The following is a 27,733-nucleotide window of genomic DNA, read 5'->3' as shown; positions in this document are numbered from 1 at the left end:
TCATCCCCAAGAAGTACAGTAAACAACAAGTCAAGAAGCTACTGACTGATGCAAAGTACTACTTTTGGAAGGAACCTTATCTTTTCAAAAGATGCTCAGATGGTATAATCCGGAGGTGTGTCTCAGATGAGGAAACACAGCAAATTCTTCGGCATTGTCATGGTTCTAATTATGGAGGTCACTTTGGTGGTGAAAGGACCGCTTCGAAGGTCCTTCAGAGCAGTTTTTACTGGCCGACTCTCTTTCGGGACTCAAGAGCATTTGTGAAGAATTGTAACAAATTTCAAAGAGCTAAGAATCTTCATGCCAATCATGAGATGCCACAGCAGGGGATTCTTGAGATTGAGTTGTTTGATGTGTTGGGTATTGACTTCATGGGACCTTTTCCACCCTCATACTCCAACACTTATATATTAGTGGCAGTTGATTATGTGTCCAAGTGGGTGGTAGCTGTGGTTTTACCCACCAATGATGCCAAAGTGGTGATGAGCTTTCTCCAGAAATATATTTTTAGCCGGTTTGGTGTCCCAAGGACACTTATTAGTGATGGAGGAAGTCACTTCTACAACAGACAGCTGGACTCACTTCTGCAGAGATATGGAGTACGTCATAAAGTGGAAACCCCGTATTACCCTCAGACAAGTGGACAGGTCGATGTTTTTAATAGAGAACTCAAGAGGATTCTAGAGAAGACCGTCAATACCTCAAGAAAGGATTGGTCTAGGAAGCTTGATGGCGCTCTCTGGGCATACTGGACAGCATTCAAGACCCCTATTGGCATGTCCCCTTATCATTTGGTCTATGGTAAAGCCAGTCACTTACCAGTTGAGTTGGATTATAGAGCATATTGGGCAATAAAGTTTCTAAACTTTGATGCCAAGGTTGCAGGGATAAATCGGATGCTTCAACTGGATGAGCTTGATGAATTCAGATATTCTGCATATGAGAATGCCAATCTCTATAAAGAGAGAACCAAGATATGGCATGAAAAGAAGATTGCCATAAGAGTTTTTGAGCTAGGTCAGAAGGTGCTATTGTTCAATTCAAGGCTCAAACTCTTTCCCGGGAAGCTGAAATCCCAGTAGTCAGGACCATTTGTGGTAACTAGAGCATTACCATATGGCCATGTAGAAATTTAGGAAGATAATTCTGATAGAAGATTTATAGTGAATGGTCAAAGGTTGAAGTACTATCTTGGAGGCGAAATTGATCGCCAGAGGTCCACCCATCTGCTAACTTAGCAAAACTATCTGTCAAGCTAGTGACGGTAAAGAAGCGCTTGTCGGGAGGCAACCTGATATTTTGTATCCTTAAGTTTGATTTATGCTTTGTTTTCATTAGTTTTATTTGAGTTTCTACTGTTTTTCCTTTGTTTTATGTGTATCTGGATCATGTAGAGTGATTAGATCAGAAACAGGTGCGATCAGACGGAGTTTCGGACACCCTGGAGGAGTTTGATGCAGACAGGGTGGTGCCTAACTTCACTTTCTGAAGTTAGGCGCCACATGAAGATCAATTTTGAAGAAAGCCTTTGGAGGGGTGGCGCCTAACTTCACATTTGTGAAGTTAGGCGCCAATTGTGCGTGCAATTGGACATTTTCCACTGAGTGGGTGGCGCCTAACTTGGCTCCATGAAGTTAGGTGCTACCAAGAAGGCTCCACGCACAATTTCCACTGCCATCCTTGCACCTAACTTCACTTTTGTGAAGTTAGGTGCAAAAAAAAAAAGAGAGATGGCGCTTAACTTGGGGTGTACCAAGTTAGGCGCGAGGGAGTTTTAAGCTCACAGGGAGGTCGGCGCCTAACTTCCCCATTCCAAAGTTAGGTGCCATCATGGGTTCAAAAGCAAAGTTAGGTGCCGCTTTCATCAAGTTAGGCGCCAGCTACAAAATTTTGCCTTATTCAAAACCAAATCACATGATTCCTGAACCAAATCCCTTTGATTTGGTCCCCACTCCATTCCAAAACTTTCATTTAATTCCCAGATATACCCCCTCATTCCCAGATATTCCTCCCCATTCCCAAATCCCATTGATCGAAGACCCCAGTCCCACCCTGCTTCCCCTTTCTTTCTTTCCTTCCTCATAACCACACCCCTCCAACCCATGACAAACCCTCCCTCTCGCACTATATATATATACACCTCCACCCCCTTCTACCCACACCCAACAATAATTAACCCCATCACTCCACTATATCTCTGCCCCCATCTCTTCCAGACATACACACTCGCATTAGCCCCCCTCCTCTTAACCCACAACAAATCACTCATACCAACCTTCACCTAAGCCTTCCCCCTTGTTTCGTTGCCCCACCCCCCTCCACTCTATACGCCTTGCTTATTTGTTTATTTATTTATTCAGTTTTCAAAAAAATAAAAGAAAAACAAAATTTTATTTTTAATTTATTTCAAATTGGTCTATCCTCTTACCTCTATTTTCCTCTTTGTTATTTTTTATTTTTCTCGAGTACGAGCAAAATTTTAAGTTTGGTATTGTCGCTTCGCTTGTGATTTTTTTGTTCACTTTAATGGCACCAAAAACTATTGAGTCTTCAAGAAAGAGGAAAGGTAAAGAGCCAGCCACCAGTTCTTATAATGCACAGAGGTTTCACTCCAATCTACATGAGGAACACTTTTATGAGGTCACTTACAAGAGGGTTGTAATTCTGGAAGTGAAATTTGCGCTTCAGCTGGATGAATATCCGAAAATTGAATTTCAGATTCAGAGGCGATGGTGGCAATTTCTGTGCAACCCGCACACTAAGGTTGGACAATTGATGGTCCAAGAATTCTATGGCAATCTCTGGGTCACTTACAAGGATATTGATGGAGTCAATAAAAAGAACTATCAAAGCTATGTGAGGGGAAAGATCGTTGATTTCAGTCCAAGAAGAATCTGACAGGCCCTCCATCTGCCACCTCCAGATCATACAGCTGATTTCTACAGTGAAAGGTTGCACATAGATTAGGAATTGGACCAAGTACTTGAAGATATATGCATTCCGGGTTCTCAGTGGAGAATAGGTGCAGAAGGAAAGCCGAACCAACTGAAGAGCACTGATATTCTTCCTGTAGCTAGGGGATGGTTAGACTTCATCCGAAGGCCCATCATGCTAACTAGCAACCGATCCGAATGCACTATGGACCGGGATATCATGATTCACTACATCATGAAGGGAGAGGTGGTGGAGGTAGAGGACATTATTCCACAACAGATATATAACATTGCCTCCAATCCTCATAAGAAGGCTAGGCTTGGTTTTCCACATCTGATTTACCGCCTATGTGAAGCAACAAAGGTAAAGGTGGATAATGACTTTCATATTCCTGTTGAGAGGCCAATTACTAATAAGACTATGGAGCATCTTACGGAAAATCACAGGGTCCCCTGAGAAGATCAAGTTGAGGAGGAAGCTCAATAGGACTATCCTCCATTACCTTAGGGACATTTCTTTCCGCCTCAAGAGTACTGGCAACAGCTTGCTTCCTCTATTGAGCAGATGAGAATCACAGAGAATAGCCACTGGCAGTAGCTCAATTCATCCATGGAGCAGATGCGGGTAGCACAGGATAGTCAGAATGCTCTCCTCCATCAGTTAGCAGTGGAGCAAGAGACTCAGTGCCGTGAGCTCTTTCAGCTGAGACATGACTTTGGGCGTCTGAGAGGACCATATGGACCGTAGCCTAAGGAGAGAGATCCCTACCATGGAGACTGAGGTGGTTTAGTCCCTTTTTCACTTCCTATTTCCTTTCGCTGTTATTATGTTATTTTTCTATTTTCTGCTATTTTGTTTGAGTGTCTGCATGATCTTTAGTAATTTCAATTCCTAGGTTCTAGTTTAATTTTGCTATTTTTAATTCTGTTATCTATTTTTAGTTTTTAAAGAGGTGTCTCATGTACCGCTCACTGAGCTTGAATCTAAAAAGAAAAAAAAAGCAAGTGATGTATTACATGAGAAATTGAGTTTATATTAAAGAAGAATCTTATTTACTTAAGATGTTGTGGTATTATCTGTGATTCTGAATGCATGATATGAACAGTGCATATTTGAATTTGAATCAAAGGATGTTGGTGCATGAGGAACAGGAATTTATAGGAATATTATGAATTCTCTGAAATAAACAAAAGCTTAATCCTTGAAGCAAAAGAAACAGCAAAAGAAAATAAAGAAAAGCAAGGTCCAAGGCTCTGAGTATCAATAACTAGGAAGGTCAAATATGATTAAAAGCTCAAAGAGTTGTTTTCCTAGTCATATGCTTGTAGTGTAAATGTATCAAGTAATCCTTGAAACAAAGCACTAAGAGTCGAGACCAAGTGCATTTAACAGAGTATGCCAAAGGCTTTGAGCACCACTGTCTGGGAGTAACTGAAAGAAAAATCAGAACTAAAAGAGAGTTTCCCAGTTAAGTGCTTGTAGTGTTTTTGTGTCAAGTAAAGCTTAAGACAAAGCATTTAAAGTCACAGCTAGGCTCAAGGCAAAAAGCACCAAGGAAAAGAGAATGAAAGAAAATTTGCTGTCTTTAAGGATTAACCTAAGGTAAAAAGGCCAGATAATTCATAATATTATCCAGATTCTAATTCCAAATGACAGTGACATTCCTCTGATTCAAAGGATAGTGAGATGCCAAAACTATTCAGAATTGCAGTGTATAAACTCCACTTTAAGAAGAGAAAGGAACTTACTTAAGTACTCACTTCTCATGCAAATTCACATCCTAAGTTTGCAATAGTTTTGGTTGCTTGAGGACAAGCAACAATTCAAGTTTGGTGTTGTGATGCGTGAGCATCTTTCCTATCTTTTCCTAGTGAATTTGTATTTGAATTGTTAAGTTTAATCAAGATTTAATTACTTTTTAACTACTATAAATGCTACTTTGAGTTGTGTACAAATTTGTTTATTTCAGATAGCATTCGGATGGATTTGACAGAGTTTTATAGAAGAAGTGAAGAAAGTGAATGATGTTATCAACCCTGACCTCCTTGCACTCTAATGGAAATAACTTGAGCTACAGAAGTCCAATTGACGTGATTCAAGTGGCTTTGGAAATCTAACTTTCGGAGCTTTCCAACGATGTATAATAGTATACACTTCTTCTCCAACATGCACGGCCATACTGGCACCTAACTTGGTTTTTCCCAAGTTAGGCGCCGGAAGAAGGACTTGCGCTTCAATTGCGTGCTGCCAGGGCAGCGCCTAACTTCAGAATCCTGAAGTTAGGCGCCATGAGTAAAAAGGCCTCCATATACTCGCTGCATTAGCCATCAAGCAATGGGACGAATGTTTTAATTTATTTTTGATTAAAACTTTTATTTTAATTATAAATAGGAATATATATTGTTTAGTTTTAGAAAATATATTTTACATTAATTAGGGTTAGATATAAAAGGGAAAAAGAATCAGCCCATCGGGCTCTTCTCTTCTCTCGGACCTTATTCCGCACTTTACTGTTTTTCAGAATCCTGGTTTTCTCTCTGAACCATGAGCAACTAAACCTCCATTGTTAAGGTTAGGAGCTCTGTTTATTTTATGAATTGATACTATTACTCTTCTATTTTAATTACTGTTTTAATTTCAATTTCAAGAATTTGTTTTTGTTCTTCATCTTATGAATCTGGGTAGAACGGAAGTATGACCCTTGTTCTATTTGAGTTCTTGTAGACCTTGGAAAAGCAATTTACTTGAACAACAACTTGAAAATAATTTCTCTTAAATCACTAATTATCTGGACTTAACGGGATACGTGACATATAATCCTCTTATATTTGGATAATTAGGGTTTCTATGGCACATAAACTAGTTTTGAACTTAACCCTCTAATCGGAATCAAGTGACCAAGGAATTTGCAGTTGATGAAGGTTAGAGGAGACTAAAAAGGTCTAAGGAATTAGGGTTTAGTCACATATAGTTTGCCATGAATTGAATCTTGCATGATTAAAATATTTGGTAAGAGAAGTTAATCCGGAAAATTAACATCTCTGAAACCTTAACTGTTTTCTCATATAATCTTCACACTAATTTACTGCTTGCTTTATTAATTCTCTGAATTTTACTGTTTAATTCTATTGAAATCTCAACATTATTTTCAGTTTGTCTAACTGAGTAAATCACCCAACCATTGTTGCTTGATCCATCAATCCTCGTGGGATCGACCCTCGCTCACCTGAGGTATTACTTGGTACGACCTAGTGCACTTGCCGGTTAGTTTGTGGACTTCAAATTCCGCACCAAGTTTTTGGCGCCGTTGCCGGAGATTTATGTGATTGACAACTATTAGTTGTTTGATTGCTTAGATTAGGCGTTTTAGCTTTAATTTTATTTAATTTTGCCCTTTAATTTTCGAAATTTATTGCTACTATTTTTTCTTAATTTCTGAAATTAAGTTTGGTGTTACCTAGTTATTTTTATTTTAATTTTCATGTTCATTTTTTATATAAAATTCAAAATTTGCACTCTAATTTTATTTATAATTTTCGAAATTTTTTTGCTTTAATTATTTAGTTGTTCTATTTTATTTTTTTTACACAGGTTACCTCACTGAAAATTTTCTGCACTCTGACGTAGAGATTTTCATCTGTTTTTTTTTTTTCTATTTGTTTATGAGAAGGAACAAGAACAAGGAACCTCTTATAGATTTTGATCCTGAACTTGAGAGGACCTTGAGACGGCGGTTGCAATAAGCTAGACTCTATAAATCTGGTAAAAATTTCAGTGATACTCTTGCAAAAGAAACTGAGGAGCTCACAATGGATCCTACTTCCTTGAATGAGTAATCCTGCCACACTACATAATAGCCACAAATATTTTAGGATACTTACTCGAATAAAAATATTAAAAATATCTTTTTATGAAGGGCCTTGTATTAAAAGTGTACTTTGCTTGTTTTACTACACTTTAAAAAAAGATAACACTTTTATAGCTATCAAATCAAACCTTACAATTCATCATCTAATGATAAAAAAGATACATCTTTACATGAAGACAATTGTAAAATATTTATGATAGTATCCACCATATATTAGATATAATGTAAGTGCTTAAGAGCAACTCCAACGGTTATATTTTGGAGTCCCTGTCACTATATGTGTCTGGAAAAGAAAGGAACCATGCATTGGAGTGAAATGAGAAGGAGTTCTTTCTCTTCGATCGAGAAAGTAAGTCCCTCTAAAGAGGGACTTGGCTCTTTCAACAAATTTTTTACTATGACTAATAAAAAGAATAAAAATAATTATTTAAATAATTATAATAATTAATTATATTAAATCATTATTCTTTTATTTAAGTAATAATTTATATTAATAATGCATATTAATTATTTAAATAATAATTAATATAAATAATTATATTAAAATAATATTAAATATTATTTATGTTGTTATATTAAATTATAATTAATTAAATTTGTTTACATAAAATAATAAATTTAATTTTTTGTTGGATTGTTTATTTTTATTTATGAAATTTAAAATGCTAGCCACATTAAAAAATTAGCCGTTGCAAAATTAGCCGTTGGAAACTAGCCGTTACTATGTTACCGTTATTGTTTATAAATTAATATTTTATTACTCTATATATACTACTTACATACACTTCTATTCTCATACTTTCTTCTACTCTTCTTCATCTTCTTCCAAGTTTACGAAATCAAAGTTCTGCTGATATTATTTTTTGTTCGAAAAAATGGATCCAAACCAACTCAACTCTTTTTTCAATTATTTACAAAATTTTTCTCAAACTCCAAATACCCAACAATCTCAAACCTCAAACTCTCAAATTCCAAATCAAAACTTCACTCTACTAAATACATTTCAAAATCCAAATCCAGAAAATCTTCCTAATTTCAATTTTCAAACTCCTTATAATAATCAATTTCCTATATTCCAACCACAAAATCAAAATTCACAAATACCACATTTTTTATTTTCATCCATATTTAACCACTCTATCAGAAATATTACTCCAATATCCTTGCTGTTTTCAACTCAATTCAGTGCATCAAGACATAGCTCATCTGGTGTTGGTGACTCTTCTGATCCATCTCCTCCGACTCCAGTACAATCTAGTCCAAATTCGCAATATTCAGATTTTGCCAATCCTCGTGGATTAGATGCTATTAAAATCAATGAAGATGACATTGAAAATTGTAGGCAAGATAGTATTCAACACTAGCAATGGAAAGAGGATGAGATGTTGATCAGTGCATGGTTGAATGTTTCAACTAACCCTATAGTTGGTACCGACCAAAAGAGAAAAACATTTTGGAGTTGAATTCACAGTTATTGTATGGAATACAGCTCTGAGATAAAAAGGGGGACAGTTGCATGTAAGAAATGATGGTATAAGATCAACAAGGCAGTTGCACAGCTTGCTGGTTGCTACGATCAAGCTAGTCGAAACAAAATGAGTGGTTCGAATGCTGATGATATAAAGGAGTTGGCTTATAAACTTTATTCCACAAATTATGGTCAAAATTTCACTTTTGAGAGGCATTGGAATATGCTTCGTTTGGAGCAAAAATGGAGAAGCCAACTGCCTACACATAGTGGAGGCTCAAAGAGAACCTAGGTTAGTGCAACTGGAGCATACTCATCATCATCAAATCCAGAAACACCGTTGACTGAAAAAACCGGTGTGGACTCTCCCGTTCACCCACAAGGATCAAAGAAGAGCAAGAGAAAAGGTAGGGAAAAGCACAAATGTCTGAAGATCTTAGCAAAAAGAAATCATCGGTTTCGAAGAAACTATCTCTCATGGAAGATATTAAGAATGTTAGAGAAAATAAACTAATGGATAGGAAAAATAAAGAGAAGAGGAGAGGGAACATAAAGAAAAGATGATGGCAATAAAAGAAAAGGAGTTACAGATTCAAGCGGCGATGAAAGAACAAGAATTACAAACTCAGAGGTATATTAAAGAAATGGAGATAAATGCAAAGGAAATGGAAATGGAAAGGATGACTAAGAAAAGGGAAAGAGAAATGGATATGCAAATACTTAATGCTGACACGTCTACAATGAGTGAAAAATGACAAGCTCTTCATGAGATTGCATGTGAGAAAATAATCAATAAGTGGTTTACTTAATGGTTCCTTGTATTTGTAGAGTTAAGTAGAATGTTTTTATTTTTATTGCGTGTTACTGGTATGTGATGTACTTTGTTTTATTCATTTCTGATGTAACTTTTTAAATTAGTCAATATTATTGTGCCGTTATTGTTTATGAAAGTGACCGTTGCAAAACTAGCCATTTTAAATTTAGACAAGAAAAAACTAGCCGTTAAGTAGCCGTTGCAAAACTAACTATTTTAAACTTAGATAAGAAAAAACTAGCCGTTAAGTATCCGTTGCAAAACTAGCTGTTGAGAAGTATCTACTTGTTGCGCAAACACTTATAAATATCAACTATCAATGATTCAGCAACCCCATTCCAAATCTGGTTTCTCACCTCAAAAGAATACTAAAAAGAACCTCAAGCTATGGCTAGAAATTTTGATGATATGTTTAATGAGGCTTTGTAAGGTAAAAGAAGACGGGGGGATAATACACTCATAGATAGTTGGATCGATGAGAGTTTATTCGATGCTTTAGAAGAAGAAGATATTGATAGAAGCTCTATCCCAACTCCTTGTACATGGATTAATAGAGATCGAGAAGCAGGACATGATTGCCTTTTTCAAGATTACTTTGCAGATGAGCCGATGTATAATGCTGATATTTTTCGACAGAGATTTCGAATGAGAAGACATGTATTTCTTCGGATAGTAGATGCTCTCTCAAATTCCTATCCGTATTTTCAACAGAGGGTCGATGCAACTGGGAGAAGAGGCTTGTCACCACTCCAAAAATGCACTGTTATGATACGAATGTTAGCATATGGCGTAGCTGCTGATGCCATTGATGATTATGTGTGCATAGGAGGGAGCACTACAATTGAATGCTTGGAAAATTTTGTTGAAGGTGTCATTTTGGTGTTCGAGGATGAATACTTGCGAAAACCAAATTCAAATGATGTACGACGCCTGCTACAAATGGCGGAAGGTCGTGGCTTTCTTGGCATGTTGGGTAGCATTGTCCAAAGGCGTGGAAAAGTATGTACATGAGTGGTTATCATGGAGTTGCAACCATAGTAGTTGAGGTTGTAGCATCTTCAGACCTTTGGATATGGCATGCGTTCTTTGGAGTTTCTGGTTCAAATAATGATATCAACATGTTAGAACGTTCACCAGTGTTCGATGATATTCTAAATGACCGTGCTCCAGAGGTAAACTATACTATTAAAGGTGATAACTATACTATGGGATACTATTTAGCAGATGGTATTTATCCTGAATGGGTCGCATTTGTCAAATCAATCTCAAAACCACAAGGGGAGAAACGCAAATTATTTGTACAATACCAAGAAGGGCAAAGAAAAGATGTAGAGCAAGCATTCGGAGTGTTGCAAGCACGCTTTGCAATTATACGTGGTCTAGGCACTTTTGGGAAAAGAAGAAACTTGCAAATATAATGCAAGCTTGTATTATATTGCATAATATGATTGTTGAGGATGAAAGAGATACTTATGCAGGAAATTTTTCTCAAGACTTAAAGTATGACGATGTCAAAAACGGCTTATCACAACCTGAATTGGGAGAGGAAGATTTTGCACTGTGAAATTATATATTGTGTATTATTTTTATATATGCTTTTTTTTAATATTAATATTTTTTAACAATAAATTATTTCTGAATTTATAAATTTAAAAAATATTATTGTAAAAAAAATAGTAATTATATTAATTTTAATTACGTTAATTAATTAATTAATTAAGTGGGATTACAATAGGGACTAAAGTTAGTTCCTCCTAATGGAGAAGAGAGAAATAATTTGAGTTTCTATTTACTGTTTATGACGCAAAAGCTGATGTGGAGTTATTTTTTATGACACGTGGGTCATAAATAGAAATTGGGATGAATTCTCTACTAGAGATGGTCTAAGTGAAAACAGCATAATTTTCCTCTCTTGAGGACCCACATAAGGACAATAGAAAGAAGAATAAGAATAAAATAATTTTTTAATAACTTTTTTATCTATCGTAAAATAATTTTTTTCAATCTTCATTTTTTTAAAGTTTAAGATTAGTTTAGTATTTAAAATTTAAAAATTACGATTCAGTATTTAGAATTTAAAATAAAAAATAATCTTAAAAATTAATAAATATTAACTAAAAAATAAAAATTAAAAGTTTAGAAAATAATATTTAATTTATTTTAGATTATTTTTAACTGATTTTTATTATTTTTTGAATATTTTTATTTACTTTTAGGGCAAGTTACTTAAATAAATAGATTAGAGAAAATATTTACCTGAATGTGCAAAACTGGTTCTTGTTACCTGCATGTGCAAAAAGCCATTTCTATGTAAACCGTGGCAACCCACCACGGTTTTAGAACGTACATAAACCGTGGAGACCCACAACGGATTATGATTGAAAAAATTAGAGTGTAAACTGTGGTAGGTCACCACGGTTTACTAAGGAGAAATTGCGTGCATAAACCGTGGAGAGTCACCACGGTTTATGAAGAAATCCTTTTGCACATAAAACCCTGTGGGTCACCACGGTTTATGTGTGTGTGGCTATATAAGTAATCCGTGGAAGGTTAGAACGGATCATTTGGTAAGGAACAAAAAAAAAGGAAGTTGTTGTTGTGTTGAGAGGATTTGGCAAAACTTTGGAGGTTTGAAGGAGAAGTGGGTGGTGGAGCCAATGGAGGGTGAGGATCGCTTGTACTGACTAAATGGCGTCGCTCACGTGGCAGGATATATCGACGAAGAGGTTAGTTACTGTTTCTGTCGTTATTATTGTTATTAAAATTCATACTAATATAGCAATTGATATTATTAGGGATATTGTTAGTAAAAATATTTTATTATGCTTATTTGTATTGTTATTCTGATTAATGTTATTTACATAAATATTGATATTATTATGGTTACTGTCAATCCAAATGTGAGGCATTTATTAATATTGTCTACTGAATAATGCATATTTTATTATGCTTATTTATCTTGTAAGTCTGGTTAATAGTATTTTTCTAAAATATTTTGTTATAAATGTAAATATTTTATTGAATAATATTTTTTTCTTCTATTTATATTGAATAATATTTTTTTCCTCTATTTATATTGTTATAATATTTTTTTCCTTTAGAATCAATGAATTTAATGTGACGAGTCTAATAATTTTTACGAAAATTATGTTTGGTGTTGTTTGTAATGGTTGTATGTTAAGGGATTTTGTTACCCACGTTTTGCAGCCTAGTAGGGTTATTAGCGCCGTTAGGAGGCAGCAGAATATGCCCTTACATGACCGGATTATACCGTATCTGGAGACTGCCGGCTTGTATCATCTGGCTAGGCTAAACAGTCAGTGGTTCTGGGTTGATTAATCTCTCCTTAGCGCATTTATTGAGCGGTGGCGTCCGGAGACCCACACGTTCCATATGCCATTTGGTGAGTGCACCATTACTTTATAGGATGTTGCATATCAGCTGGGTTTGCCGATTGATGGTGTGCCCGTTAGTGGGTGCTTGACTGAGTTTGAGAATCTGATGTAACACGGTAGACCAGCATGGGTGTGGTTTCGGGAGTTGTTCGGGGAGTTACCTCCACAGAGTAAAATCAAGCAGATGACAGTGTGCTACACATGGTTCCACGAGAGGTTCCGGGTTCTCCCTGCAGATGCTACTGATGAGACCGTGCGTGTATACGCACGCGCTTATATCCTGATGCTGTTGTCGTCTCAGCTGTTTGCGGACAAGAACGCAAACAGGGTTCACCTTCGCTGGTTGCCTTATTTGGCATCGTTGGACGACTTGGGCAGATATAGCTGGGGCTCCGCTGCACTGGCCTGGTTGTATAGGTGTCTTTGTCGTGGAACAAACTGGAACGTCGTTAACTTGGCTGGGCCGCTACAGCTACTACAGTCTTGGATTTTCTGGAGGTTTCCCACTCTGAGGCCCACTGGCTTTGACCGGTTCGGGTTTCCTCTTGCTTCCAGGTAGGGTTTAGTATTATCTGTTAATAAATTTTAAATACATCATGTGTTATGGTTTGTTTTGACATCATTTCAATTAAAATTGTAGGTGGGCTGAGTTTGTGCCGAGGAACGATGCAGGGGCACAGAGATTACTTTCCGCACGCCTTGCACTGGATCGGCTGCGTGCCCACGATGTGAGTCATTTATTTATTACTGATACCTGTACTAGTTTTTGTTAAATGTGACTGTCTCAGCAAACTCTTACTGTTTCTATGCAGTTTGTGTGGGAGCCTTATTCTTCTGTTGATGTTGGTGCTGTCATTCATCCGGAGATTCTAGCTGACGAGCACCGACGGCTATGGACGGCCGTCACTAGCCTGATATATTTTGCTGCGATCGAGTGGCACCAGGTCGATAGGGTTCTACCCCAGTTCGGGGGTGTTCAGCATCTTCCAGAGCCAGCTCTGAACATAGATTGGCTACATGCGAAGGATGGTAGGGGTGGGGACCGGTGGTTTCCTTCATATTATCAGGAGTGGCACCAGCATTGGAAGGACAGGCTTCGGTCAGTCATATGGGTCGATCGAGTCATGGACCCTGGTCCATCAGCAGAGTACCTGGACTGGTGGTGCCGTGTGGCGCACAGGTTCCTATCCCCAGATGTAGCATTTCAGGATCCGAGGCCGATTGTGCTGACTGAGGAGGTGCGTCACAGAGGGTCGTCGCAGGCACCTCCTAGAGTGCACGTTTATGACAGACCAGATAACAAACGAGTCGATCGGTGTCGCCGTATAGGGACCCGGACCACCGATCGCGAGTGGAGGGAGTTTGCGGACCGTTTGGAGGAGGATGTTCCTGGAGCTGAGCCTGGGGATGCAGTGGACTACCGTGTTCCTCGATGTAGAGGCAGACGACCACCTGCGCGGCCTAACCGTCGAGGTGCGCCTGATAGAGGACCATCCGAGCAGGGGGACGGCAGTCATCACGTGCCCGGTGAGGAGGTAGTTGGATCAGCATCAGCTATGGATCGGCCGACGTTCGAGGTGGGTTCTAGCTCTCAGCTCTTTGGGAACGTTAGCCCACATGCTTTTGCCGAGTTTACTACCGCGGCTGTCGGGATGGACATTGATGATCTTGTTACTCAGTCCGAGTTCTACATGGACATAGCAAACATGCTTAGGGATGATGAAGATACCCATTATAGGCCATAGATGCCTGAGGAGCATGCCCAGTTTGCTGATCAGCAGCCCAGGAGTGACGATGTTCAGGCTCAGTTGGCAGTGGACCTCAACGAGCCTGCAGTTTCTCCGTCTGACCCATGGTTTGCGTTAGGAGGGACACCTGCCTCTGCTTTCAGCGCCATTCCCGCACAGCCCTCAGCACCAGAGGCAGATCAGAGACCTAGGCGTGTGAGGCGTCCTCCTTTGTGTGGTACCGGAGGTCACCTGCTTGGCCAGTTCGACGATGATGACAGTGACACCATTGAGGATTCTGATTAGTTATGTTATATGTTCCTGTCCGTTAGGGACTTTGTTATTTTATGTATTGAGCATGCTACTTAGTGTTTATGGCTTTCAGACTTATGTTAAATGTTATTTTTCTTTTGACCAATCAGTTTGACCGGTTTCAGCTTATTTGATATTTAGCTCTACGGTTTATATTATAATGCACAATATGAACGATACATTAATAGGTAAAATAACAGGAATTTATTCAATTGAAATTTTTGCATTAGATAAACATGTTGACAGTCACAGACTTAACCAACCATACATTACTAACATTATCTAGACCCTGATGCAACTGAAACATCATAGATTGCATAATACACGACATGAGATCTACGCATCCCCTCCACCACTCTGTCTTCGCTGGTGACAGTTCCTCCGCGTATGCCCAGGCTGACGGCATAGTCCACATCGCTTCGGCTGGTTCTCCTGAGACTGATCTATACTTCCACGGATCCTGGTTACCTTTGGACGACCTTCCTTTGCACGCCGCATATTAGGGTCAGGAATGATGGTAGGCCCAGCATATGGAGGCCATAGTCCTTCAGGGATAGGTGGGAGAAACCCCTCCTTGTAAACGTTGAACACCTCACTCATACGATACACCTCGTGAACATATGACGCCCAGTTAAGCCGGGAGTAGGCGCAACACGCAATGGCGTGGCAACAAGGATAATGCAGCGCCTGAAAGTGGCCACAGTCGCATCGGTGATCTTTAAGGGAGACTCTGTAGCTGCCGAGGGAGAAGTTGCCGGTTGGTGTTGTCTCCGCGACGGTGTACTCGGACTGCTGCCTGTCATATAATGTCACAGTGAAGCACCTCGAGTCTCTTAGGTTCCGATCAATAGACTTTACCAAGGCCTGACAGAATTCATGCCCAGATCCGAGTTGTGCCTCTGCTGTCTGTCCCCGTACCACAAATAGCTGAGCAAGCCTCCCGTAGGTTGACTTAACCAAAGATGTGACCGGCAGGTTGCGAGTTCCCTTTAGCACGGAGTTCACACATTCACTGATGTTTGTGGTCATGTGCCCGAACTGTCGACCAGCATCCTCATGTTGGGTCCATTTGTCATACTCCATCCGGTTGGCCCAGTCACACATTGCTGGATTCTCAGTCCGCATGATGTCAAACCAGTAGTAAAACTCAGCCTCAGTCTTTGCGTAGGCAGCATTCACCAACAGCCTCCTGGAGTCCTTACCTTTGAACGTTAGGGTGAAATTCGCAGCCACATGCCTAATACAGTAGGCCCGGAACGCCCGAGGAGGCAGCCACCCAGTCTCAGGTGCCTCAAGCGCTGCCTTGATCCCATTATGCCTGTCAGAGATAACAAGGATACCCTCCTGAGGAGTCACATGCTCTCAGAGATTGGACAAGAAGAATGACCACGACTCTGCATTTTCGCCCTCCACAAGGGCAAATGCTATCGGGAGGATGTTCGAGTTCCCGTCCTGAGCTATCGCCAACAGCAGCGTCCCTCCATACTTCCCATACAAGTGGGTACCATCAATACTGACGAGGGGCTTGCAATGCCGGAATGCCTTGATACAGGGTGGAAATGTTCAGAATAGCCGGTGAAAGTACTCGGTGGACTCATCAACCCCACCACCAATCCGAACAAGAGACGTCTTCACTCTTCAGCACCGTGATTGTTCCCGGCATTGTCGCCTGGATCCCTAGCATCCAACGTGGCAACTCCGCGTAAGACTCTTCCCAATCTCCATATATTTCTGCCACTGTCTTCTGCTTAGCCATCCAAACCTTCCTGTAACTAGGCCTGAAACCGTAATCAGCTTCTGTCGCTTGTTGAAGTACCTTTACCGTAACCGCAGCATCTGCCCTAACCATAGGAAGAATCCTCGCACAGATAACGTGGTAGTCCAGCTGACGGTGATCACTTGAAATAGAAGTTGCGAGGCATGTGTGTGGCCCGTTGTACCTCCTAACCTCCCAAGTCCCCTTTCGTGCACGAAGCGCTACACGAATCAACCAACTACAACCCTTGCCGAATTCCTTGTATTTTCCATGATACTTCAAATGATCCGATTCGATGACTCTGTACTCAACACCTCGCCGGATGCTATAGTCCTTTACACTCAGCACAGCTTCATCTTTACTCTGGAATGATTGCCCAATCTGAAATTCTGTAGAAGATCCCCCCACTCTGTTACCACTGTCTTCCTGTTGACCAAGAGCTTCCAAGTTTAGTGTCGAGAAGTGTGGAGGGTAGTGATGAGAACCAGAACTTGCTGGCCTATGCTGCGCATGTGGATCGCCACGTCTGTCATCGTCGCTGTCACCATCGATATCAACAGGCTCCTGGTCAGACTCATCGTCACGCATTGCATTCTCTACTTGATCAGGTCCACCAAAGTCTTCGATATAAGGTACGAGGCCACCACCGGTGCCCACAACGTGCGGAGGCTCAATGACTACTGCATTCTCCAAAGGTATAGAACCAACAACCTCTGTTCGGTCTAAATCAGCCGCAAACGAAGGTGATTGAACCGGCGGAACATACGGTATGACCGCAGGCATCGAACTAGATGCACCACCCGCGGCAGCTGGGCAGGGAACTGGCGCGGATGCCCCAGAACTATCGACACCAACCTCCAACTTCGCGAACAACTCATGGATTCTGATCTCCGGAAAACTCCGTACACAGTAGAACAGAACCCTAATATCTTCATCAGCCTTAACCGCAAAGGTTTCATACTGAACACCGGTCGATACAACCGCCATGGGAATCTTGTAGAATAGTTTCTTCACCCACTTGCTACCCAACACGCCAAGCTTCTCCAAGATGCTGTTCTTCAGATCTGACAAAGTCATCGACGACCTGATAAAAACACTTAGTGGTTCTCTGTCGGTAAACTTCACACCTTTGCTTTTGCTTTTTTTTATTTTCCCAGAGCAATGCACTAGGGCAAGAAAACTCTCTTCCTCACTAGCCATTGTGAGAATGATCTCTTATGGAGCTTGAATCACCAACATATATATAGACTTCCTGTCAACATAAACCGTGGTGACCCACAGGGTTTTATGTGCAAAAGGATTTCTTCATAAACCGTGGTGACTCTCCACGGTTTATGCACGCAATTTCTCCTTAGTAAACCGTGGTGACCTACCACGGTTTACACTCTAATTTTTTCAATCATAATCCGCTGTGGGTCTCCACGGTTTACGTACGTTCTGAAACCGTGGTGGGTTGCCACGGTTTACATAGAAATGGCTTTTTGCACATGCAGGTAACAAGAACCAGTTTTACACATTCAGGTAAATATTTTCTCTAATCTATTTATTTAAGTAACTTGCCCTTACTTTTATATATTACTTCACTTCTCACAATTATTTTTTTCTTTTTTCTCGTCTAACACTGTTGTCACCCATACTTGATAAGTTAATAATCCTAAATCCAAAATCATGAATCCTAAATTTTAAATATTAAATCCTAATTCTAAATCTTAAATTCTCAAAAATTAAAGATTAAAAAAGTAACTAAAATAAAATGTTGGTTATTATTGTTAGGTTAATTAAAAGTTGTTCCATGTACTTATTCATTTTCTTGACATAAAATGTTGAATATAATGTAGTAATCATTATTTTATGAAGATTTGAATTTGTGATATGGCAGTGGCTGATGACTATCTAAGCGAAGAATGCAGCAAAACATTCATAGGGTGTATGAAAAAGTTTAAGAAGTCAAGAGGTCCTACATTCAAGGAAAACACATGCAAAGTGGATGACGTTATTAGGGTTATCAATTTTGTCATGGAAGCCGCTTTGCTCACTGGAAGAATCATCCACATGCCCCCTCTAAGCTAGCATATGTAATTTATCGTTCACGTATTTTATTACTTGCACGTTTTACACTCTACTATTTATTTATTTATTTTTTCAACAAATTTCTACCATTAATTAAGATCGAAGCTAGCTCTTATTGAAGCTAGGTTAGGAGGATTTTCCTTCAACTTCAAGTGATCCAATAAGCACCAAATACTTGCAATGCTCGCCAAATAATGTTCTCTCCATATTTAATTTATTGGAAGGTTAACAATCAAATAATGAGTTTAGCTAATACTTTATCTTATAGTAAAGTAAATTTTAAATAAAATGAGATTTTATTTTTATTTTCATGGATTAACGAGTGTCATATTAGTATATTAATGTTAATTTAATCAGCAACAATTAGTGTAATTGTCAAGGTTCTGAAAATTGAGTCGGTCATTGAACTGCTCTAACTACTGATTTACTGATTTATTAGTTTAATCAGTTCGATCGTAATTTAATCGAAAAAATTGTTTTATGACAATAAAATAATAAATAAAATTGATCCGTCACCTTATAACTCGGTTATTGTTTATAATAAATTATAACTCGGCCTTAATTATCATTCATTTTTTGCTTTAACTGACATATTCATTACCAACTTAATAACCATTATTTCCATCTTAATCACCATTATTCTGACTTAATTACCAACGGTCATATCATCAACTCTATTCATCAACTCTATGCCTATAAAAGGCACCAATTTCTATATCTCGACACATGATAAGTTCTATTTCATGTTTAATATTTTATAATCATAGAATTCTTATCCCTCTTAAACAATTACTAACTTTAGCACCGGAGTGTCTTTTGCAGGTATCCACCCTCCGTGTTCTTCGATGTCCAAGTTATTCTCACTCCATTAAAGAAAAGGCGTATTACAACAGCGCAAGAGACGAGATATACCTCGAAAGTTCATCCACACAAGAACAATTGGCGCCGTCTGTGGGAAAGAGTAAAATAATTCCTACTCCCCTCATGTTCATAAAATTTGAATTACATTCAATTTTTTTAACTAATCTCAACAATCTTGTTTAAGATTTTATTTAATACCTCTTATCAAATCCAACAACCTTCTGATTTGCCTAACTAAGACCTGCAAGCTAACCATAGCTTGCTTCAAACCACAATCCTCGTGGGATCGACCCTGCTGGTACAGCTATATGAAGGTGTGGGGATTCGTTTACCAGGATACAAAGCCATTCATTTACAATAATGACATATAATAACCATGCCAATTGAATTTTTATTTCATCATGTATTATATTCTTATTACTTGATGATTTTATTTATACAATTAAATGACAGTGATGATGAGTTCAAGTCTTAAAATTGGATTCTATCAAAAATCAATTGTATATAACTATTATATTATTTACTTTATGCTATTAAATTTTATGTTACTATTTGTTTAATGCAGAAAGTTAAGTAAAAAATAATTACAAACATGCAAATTTTCTATTTTTTCACAAAGAATATACCTCATAACTAAACAAAATTTATTATATCATTACATGATTAATTATTTTATTGCTTTATTAATAAGTTAATGTAGATTCTACGAAATAAAGTTATATAATATTAACAAATAAAATTAAATAATTCACATTTTGACATGTATGACATTTATATATGTCGTCTTCTTCTCTACAATTATCAACTTTCAAGATATATTTTTCTACTTTGAACTCTTTTACTTTTACAATATATATTATTCAATATATGTCGCAACTTTATACATATTCATTTTCTCAATTTTTCTTATTTATGTCATATGACATTCACTATAAATTGTAAATATTCAATAACTAATTGCTTTGAGCGAGAAATTCATCAATAAGCAGTTGTGGGCTGGAAAAATTCCCAAGACAATTAACCATTATATCCTCGGATCATACAATCGATTCCGTCAATGGATACCTATTTCTGAACTTTTCAATTCACATACAATCAAATGCTATATGCATGTCATGCAAAATTGTTCTTAAGCGAAAAAGTATCCCCCACACAACTACTACCTTGATTGAATAACTCTTACGACTCAATTATTTTTTGAATAACTACTGACATAATAACCCGACTAAGCTTGAGGGCTCACCATATCGTTATTCACTTATATATTTAGCGAGTTATAACTCATTTAATTTTCTAAGCTTAGCCTAGATCATATGATTGGTAGACAAAGCTTGGAGGCTGTGATCCGTCACCTTATAACTCGGTTATTGTTATAATGAATTATAACTCGGCCTTAATTATCATTCATTCTTTGCTTGTAACCGACACCTTCATTACCAACTTAATGACCATCATTTCCATTTTTAATGACCATTATTCTGACTTAATGACCAACGGTCATACCATCAACTCTATTCATCAACTCTATGCCTATAAAAGGCACCAATTTCTATATCCCAACACATGATAAGTTCTATTTCATGTCTTACATTTTATATTCATAGAATTATTATATACATATGATAAGTTCTATTTCATGTTTAACATTCTATAATCATAGAATTTTTATACCTCTTAAACACTTATTGACTTGAGCGTCGAAGTGTCTTTTGCAGGTACCTACCCTCCGTGTTCTTTGATGTCCGAGTTATTCTCACTCCATTAAAGAAAAGGTGTATTACAACAACGCAAGAGACGAAATATACCTCGAAAGTTTATCCACAGAAAAACAAAAATTTAAAATAAATACACCAAAAGATAATTATAGTCTAATAAAAATTTTAAAATTTCTTTGTTGTTGCCAAAAAAAAATTACAAAAAAACATGTGAGATCTTTTTTTTTTTTAACTTTTATTATAATTGAAAGAAATTTGTAATAGCAAACTGATCTTTTAACTCTCTCTATCTTTCAATTAATGGGATTCTCAAGATAAAAAAGTATTATTTTACTTTAATGATTTCATTTTATATATCCAGATTGATCCCTTCCTTCGTTTGGCTGATGATCATAAGCTGCAAGATTTCAGCACTGCATGTGATAAAAACAATATCACAGCAACAATACAATCTCAATAGTCAACAATACAATCCAATAATAATATAGTTTATAAACTACACTATATTAACAGCAACAATACAACTTAATTGTCTACAATAGCACATCAACAATACAGTCTCAATAGTCAATAATTTCCACAACAACCCACAGTAATCCATAAATCTCAACAGTCAACATAGACAATTACGCAATAAAATATTTACAACAACAAAGTTCACAAATTAACTAACCACAATTATTCAAGATTATCCACAATCCTAAATTACAGTAATAAAAAATTACAGTTCACAGATTAACTAACAACAATTACAATTAAAATTTTAAAACAAAAATACCTAGAAAAGAACAGCAAACTGAGCACACAGCGGGATAGGGAGCACCACGGAAGGGCTGGCGCGGCTGAAGGGTAGGAGCGTGGTGGAACAAAGCTGGCACCGTGGGACATTGGCTGTGCGAGTGAGGTAGGAGGCGAGACTCGTTGCAGTGGTGACGGCGGTGTTGAAGTTCGACGTTCTAACAGCAGATGCACGATGGAGGTTGAAAGGAAGCGAGGGAGTGAGGGAGTGAGGAAAGAGCTTGATGAGAGGAAGGAGAAGGAGAGTAACTGAGTGTCTGTGACTGTAAGAGAGTGGCTGTGTGTTTTTGGTAGGGTTCCTCTCCTCTAAACCAAATGGCGTCGTTTTGGACTTTTGGGAGAAAATTAGCCGATATTCATGGTTCGGTTCGATCGACTAGTTTCTGGCCGATTTGGCGGTTCAACTGTGATTTTTGAAACTTTTGATTATAGCATCTAACTGAATACTATTTCTACCTGTTTACGGTTTGATCGGCCGGTTCAAACCGGTTTTTAAAACCTTGGTAATTGTTAGTTATGGAACCGTTAAGTCACAGGTGGGTCCCTTCCCATCTCATGATCCACCAATGACTTTAGAGACCGTGGCTGACTTGGAGTCTCCGCGGACAGCGAACGAACATCGCTGTATCTGTAACTCACCACAGTTGCTTAGATTCAACTCAACCAAACAATAACAAGATCCCTTTCTTCCCCAAATCTGCAGCGAATAACACCGACACAACCTGAAATTAAACGACTTTCTTTCTATCTTTCTTTTGAATGTCCGAAGATGGGTTCGGATTCTCTACCATCCAAATTGACTTCAACCAAACCAACGCCAATTCCGACCAATGAACTCGACGACGAACACGACCACGACGACTCTCCTTCTACAGCGGCTCTTCTCTCTTTCAACACCGACTCTTCTTCTTCTTCGGAACCTTTGTCAACTTCCAATAACAAACCCTTATTCATCGTTCTCATCCTCGTTACCTGCATTTCTCTCTCTGTAGCTTCTGCCTTCGCCTACCTCTTCTTCTCTTCCAGATCATCGTCATCTTCATCAACAACAACAGCATCATCAGCCACTTCTTCTGCTTCTCCTTCTCCTTCTCCTTCTCCAACTCCTTCGCCTTCTGAGTCTCATGCTCGTCCTCTCACAAAGCTCAATCGCCCCAAAGTTATCCTAATTTCCTCAGATGGGTTTCGATTCGGGTACCAATTCAAGACCCCAACCCCTAACATTGCACGCTTGATTGCAAATGGAACCGAAGCTGAAACAGGTTTGATCCCAGTTTTTCCATCCCTAACTTTCCCAAACCACTACTCCATTGCCACTGGTCTCTACCCTGCATACCACGGCATCGTCAACAACCATTTCTTGGATCCACACTCTGGCGACGCTTTCTACATGGGAGCCATTGACCCAAAATGGTGGCTTGGTGAGCCTTTATGGGAAACTGTCGTCAAGAACGGTTTGAATGCTGCCACATACTTCTGGCCTGGCACTCAGGTACATAAAGGTCCTTGGAATTGCCCTTTGAATTTTTGTAGGCATTACAATAGTTCTGTTCCATTTGAGGATAGGGTTGATGCTGTTTTGAGCTACTTTGATTTACCTAGTGATGAAATCCCTGATTTCATGACACTTTATTTTGAGGATCCTGATCATCAGGGTCACAAGGTTGGTGCGGATGATCCTCAGATCACCGAAGCTGTTTCTAGAATTGATAGAATGATTGGTAGGTTGATTTCTGGTTTGGAACAAAGAGGGATTTTTGATGATGTTACTATTATTATGGTCGGTGATCATGGAATGGTTACTACTTGCGATAAGAAATTGATATTCTTGGATGACCTTGCTCCTTGGATCAATGTTCCGGATAATTGGGTCATTTCTCATACTCCATTACTTGCTATCATGCCACCTTCTGGTTATTCACCTTCAGATGTTGTTGCTAAGATGAACCAAGGATTGAGTTCTGGGAAAGTTGAGAATGGGAAGTATTTGAAGGTGTATCTGAAGGAGGATCTGCCTAGCAGGCTTCATTATTCGGCCAGCGATAGGATTCCTCCGATAATTGGCTTGCTTGAGGAAGGCTTCAAGGTTAAGCAGAAGAGATCCAAGAACAAAGAATGTGGTGGTTCGCATGGATATGATAATGAATTCTTCTCCATGAGGAGCATTTTTATTGGACATGGTCCTCAATTTGCAAGGGGGAGGAAGATACCATCATTTGAGAATGTTCAGATTTATAATTTGGTTACTTTTATTCTAAATATTAAGGGCGCGCCTAATAACGGCTCTGCCTCATTCGCAAAGGATGTTCTTCTATCTGCTGCATAAAGAAATTCATGCTCGCTTCAGGAACATTCATAACCACTGGTTGAACGAAGCAGAAAATGCCAACATTTTGAGAGGTAGCTCAATGCAGATAGTTGGTGTTTAGTCATGTACAGTTGTTCCTCCCATGAGTAATAAAAACTACTTCAAATTTATTTTGATTCTACATTGTTTTGAGCAACACAAGTAGAGAACAAGGTTAGCTTTGAACATTTATTATTAACATACATACAACTTTACAAGATTTTGATGTCCTTCAGATAGATTGAGATCCCCATTTGAATATTAGATAGATTGAGATGTACTTTACAAAATTTTGTTTATTGCTTTGGAGTTTACAATTGAATAACTCCTTTCTGCATAAATACATGTAATCATGTTCTAAATTTCTGTGATAAGATCTGCCAAACCTGTGACTTATTCAGTTATTCATGAGTCAAGACTTAAATTCTGGAATGCAAAAATAATTACTATTTATTCACTTGAAGTATATATATCTATTTTCCACCAAGCCTCGTCCATGGTGTTTCACAACTCCACTTTTATTTCCATGCTAGTACTGTGGTTGCAATCAGCAACCCAAGTTACAAATAATAGAATGAATTACGGAGGTCTGTTCCTCACAATTCTTCTCACGGTGACTATTAATTATATCACGGATGAGATTTTATGCACTCTTTTGCTGCCACCTTTATGATACCCAATTTTGAGAAAATTTCCCAATGCTCTTATTTTGATTAATTAACTGTATTTCACATTATAATTATAGGTTCGTTATTATTTTAATATAATTTAAAAATATTAATAAAATAAAAACTAAGCTCAAACTAATAAAATAAATATTGCAGAGTAAGAATATTCATTTGTTATTTGAGCACACAAAATATTTTTAATTTTTAATAGAGTTTAGATCAGATGTCATGTGTCATGAGATGATTACATGATTGTTCATTTGTTCGTATGTTATTTTGTACTATAACTCTTTTAATGGCTTTTGAATTTATGATCCATATTCATTATTTTTTGTTTTCTTTTTAAGTTAAATTCTCAAAATGGTATTCGAAAACTAAAATTTCAAAATAGCCTTTAAAATTGCTAGCATATATTTAAATAATCTCTGAAATTCTAAGTGTCCTATTTATGTTCTAGATATTAACAGCTTACACCATATTATTAATGTATGGATCCTTTTATCACAATAACTAACAGAGTGATAAGTTGACACCATCACTACCACGGGAACACTACAACTACTAATTGAGGTGACAAATGAATGTTGGTGACCCAATGTAGTCCTTAGCACTCTTTAAAATCCTAAATGTACTGAATCCTCTTTAAATTCCAAATTGAATCAATTTGTGTTCATATTTATTCTTTCTATGACTCATTGATTCTGGCAATATCTTTTCAGTTTCTGGAACCAATAGGAGGTAGGAGTCAGACAATAGAGAGCTTGATTTGGTCACTATCCAATAAAAACTAGACAAGGATCTTAAATCAAAGCAAGATTGCACGAATGTCAAAATGGTGTAGTTGTAGCTGTTATCTTGTTCTTTTGTAATTTGGGAAAGGAAAAACTACCAAAATACCCGTGAAGTTTACGAACGCTAACAAAAGTACCCATAAACTAAGGAAATTAACGCTGTACCTATGAAAGATGGGTTCTGTATGACAAAAGTATTCAAATCTTAATTTTTTGTTGATTTTTTAATAAAATTCCTAAACTACCCTACACTCAACCTCAACTCATTTTTTCAACCTTTTATAACTCAATTTGTACCAACTCTTGCCATGGAGTCCAAAACTACTCCTACAACAAACCAGACCGAAATCAATGATAGTAGTGGTGGTGGTAGAGGATCGGATCTCAACCGATTCACTCATAAATTTATAATCCATATCCAAACCAAATTAATCAAACACAAAAAAAATACTCAAAACATACAAATTTTCAAATCCATTCATCCAATTTCAATTCACTTTAGCAAAACTAGAAATAGAAAAAGCCATCAACCATAAAAAATCAACAAATCCATTCATCCAATATGAAATTTATTTCAGCAAAAATCAGAAGTAGAAGTGGCCATCAACTGGGTCTTCTGTAAATTAATCTCAACCTTCATAAAAAATAGAAGCAGATTTAAAAAAAATAGAACAGTATAATTTTAGTAGTAACTAAATCAATTTCTAAAAAGAAGAAAAATAAAATAAAAATGTTTAAAAAAAATACAATTTTCTTCGCCGCCCGACTGTAACATTGTCAATGCCAGAACCTCCTTCCACAGTGCCGCCTCCATTTCTTCTCTGATTTCTCTTTATCGAACCCGCTTTCTTCATGCAAGAGTACCACGACCCCTCTCTCTTTTCAGGTGTGCGATGACGGTGTTCTCGGCTGGGTCAGACGCGCCACGACGACGTTCTCCTCGGCTGCAACAGGCGTGCCACGGCAGCATTCTCCCCAGGTTGGGTCACAGGTGTGCAATGAAGGTGTTGTAGTCACCTTAATAGTGAGAGGGAGAAGCAGTGAGAGGGGAAGAGATTAGCGGTAATGGAGTAGGTGGGTGGCGGACGGCAATGAGAAGTTAGGAGGAGAGTTTCTGTGACTCTGTGAGGGTTTTTGAGGGATAAGTGAGGAGAGAGGAAGAAGAGAAGAGAGGGAGTGACGGTAGAATGGGCTTAGGGTGTGGTAGTTTAGGAATTTTATTAAAAAATCAACAAAAATTAGGATTTGGATACTTTTGTCATATGGAACCCATCTTTCATGGGTACAGCGTTAATTTTCTTAGTTTATGGGTACTTTTGTCAGCGTTCATAAACTTCATGGGTACTTTTGGTAGTTTTTCCTTTGGGATATATATGAACTCTAATAAGTCTTTTTTTTTTTTTAGTTTTTTCAATTAAAATATGAGTGATGAAAATAATTTTGTTATTAGAGTACACAAGAAATATTTTCAATTTTTAATAAATTCTAGAACAGATGTATGTATATTATTTTGTACTACAATCCTTTAATGATTTTTTTATTTATGATCCATGTTCATTATTTTTTGTGAGAGTTTGTTTTTTTAGCTAAACAATTATTATTCGAATACTAAAAGTTTTAAAGTGGTCATTGAGATCGGCTATGTGCACTTAAATGGTCTTCAAAATTCTAATTGTACTATTTATATCCTCGATATTGATAATTGGGCATTATATTAGTCTCTCAACCCTTTTACAGTAACGACTTACTAACGGAGTGATGAGTTGGCATCATCACTGCCACACTAACACTAAAACTATTAATTGAGGTAATAAATAAATGTTGGTTAATGTTGACCCAATGTGGTACTTAACTCTCTTTAAAATCCTAAATATATTAATCCTCCTTAAACCCCAAATTGAATCAGTTTGTGTTCATACTTATTCTTTCTATCATTTCTTTCTTATAGTATCTTTTTAGTAACTATAAACTTTGATAGGAGGTAGGAGTCAGGTGTTGGGAAAAACTCAACAAAAGGTTCAAATAAGAATCTGTCTAACAGTAGAAGCACCAAAAATAATTTTTTCATAATTTGTGCGATTAAATAGGCAATACCAAAGATACTCCAAGCAGCAAATATAATGGTAGAAATTAAATAATCAGACACCAGAATTTTAACGTGGGAAAACCTGCAAAAGAGGGACAAAAAATCCACGGGATCTAATAC

The 27,733-nt window shown here is 37.7% G+C and overlaps 2 protein-coding genes and 2 pseudogenes across 3 annotated transcripts; all 4 read left to right on the top strand.

The window, feature by feature from the left end:
* The first annotated feature begins 2,529 nt into the window (after nt 1–2,529).
* Nucleotides 2,530–3,684, top strand: LOC148571608 (uncharacterized; annotated as a pseudogene).
* Nucleotides 3,685–8,875: 5,191 nt separating this feature from the next.
* On the top strand, nt 8,876–10,098 carry LOC107633351 (uncharacterized). Its single transcript, XM_088507294.1, has 2 exons — nt 8,876–9,017; nt 9,518–10,098. The coding sequence occupies exons 1-2, from the start codon at nt 8,876–8,878 to the stop codon at nt 10,096–10,098; spliced, it is 723 nt and encodes a 240-aa protein (XP_088363420.1).
* Nucleotides 10,095–14,227, top strand: LOC148571607 (serine/threonine-protein phosphatase 7 long form homolog). Its single transcript, XM_088507293.1, has 5 exons — nt 10,095–10,259; nt 12,295–12,380; nt 12,603–13,037; nt 13,123–13,210; nt 13,295–14,227. The coding sequence occupies exons 1-5, from the start codon at nt 10,095–10,097 to the stop codon at nt 14,225–14,227; spliced, it is 1,707 nt and encodes a 568-aa protein (XP_088363419.1).
* Nucleotides 14,228–22,333: 8,106 nt separating this feature from the next.
* On the top strand, nt 22,334–24,476 carry LOC107630644 (nucleotide pyrophosphatase/phosphodiesterase 1 pseudogene; annotated as a pseudogene). Its single transcript, XR_015907729.1, has one exon. The product of XR_015907729.1 is annotated as a nucleotide pyrophosphatase/phosphodiesterase 1 pseudogene (transcript).
* Nucleotides 24,477–27,733: the final 3,257 nt, after the last annotated feature.

This window comes from Arachis ipaensis, chromosome B3 (assembly GCF_059453495.1).
Source record: "Arachis ipaensis isolate K30076 ecotype BB chromosome B3, ASM5945349v1, whole genome shotgun sequence".
Taxonomy (NCBI): Eukaryota; Viridiplantae; Streptophyta; class Magnoliopsida; order Fabales; family Fabaceae; genus Arachis; species Arachis ipaensis.
The sequence above is the reverse complement of the archived record's forward strand: the minus strand, read 5'-3'. Positions and strand labels throughout refer to the sequence as shown.

Coding starts and splice junctions, on each gene's coding strand:
- LOC107633351 (XM_088507294.1), top strand. CDS start 8,876: ATGAAAGAACAAGAATTACAAACTCAGAGGTATATTAAAGAAATGGAG. Junction 9,018..9,517: donor TGCTGACACGTCTACAATGA/GTGAAAAATGAC, acceptor AGGCTTTGTAAG/GTAAAAGAAGACGGGGGGAT.
- LOC148571607 (XM_088507293.1), top strand. CDS start 10,095: ATGAGTGGTTATCATGGAGTTGCAACCATAGTAGTTGAGGTTGTAGCA. Junction 12,381..12,602: donor TATCTGGAGACTGCCGGCTT/GTATCATCTGGC, acceptor GTAACACGGTAG/ACCAGCATGGGTGTGGTTTC. Junction 13,038..13,122: donor GGGTTTCCTCTTGCTTCCAG/GTAGGGTTTAGT, acceptor TTAAAATTGTAG/GTGGGCTGAGTTTGTGCCGA.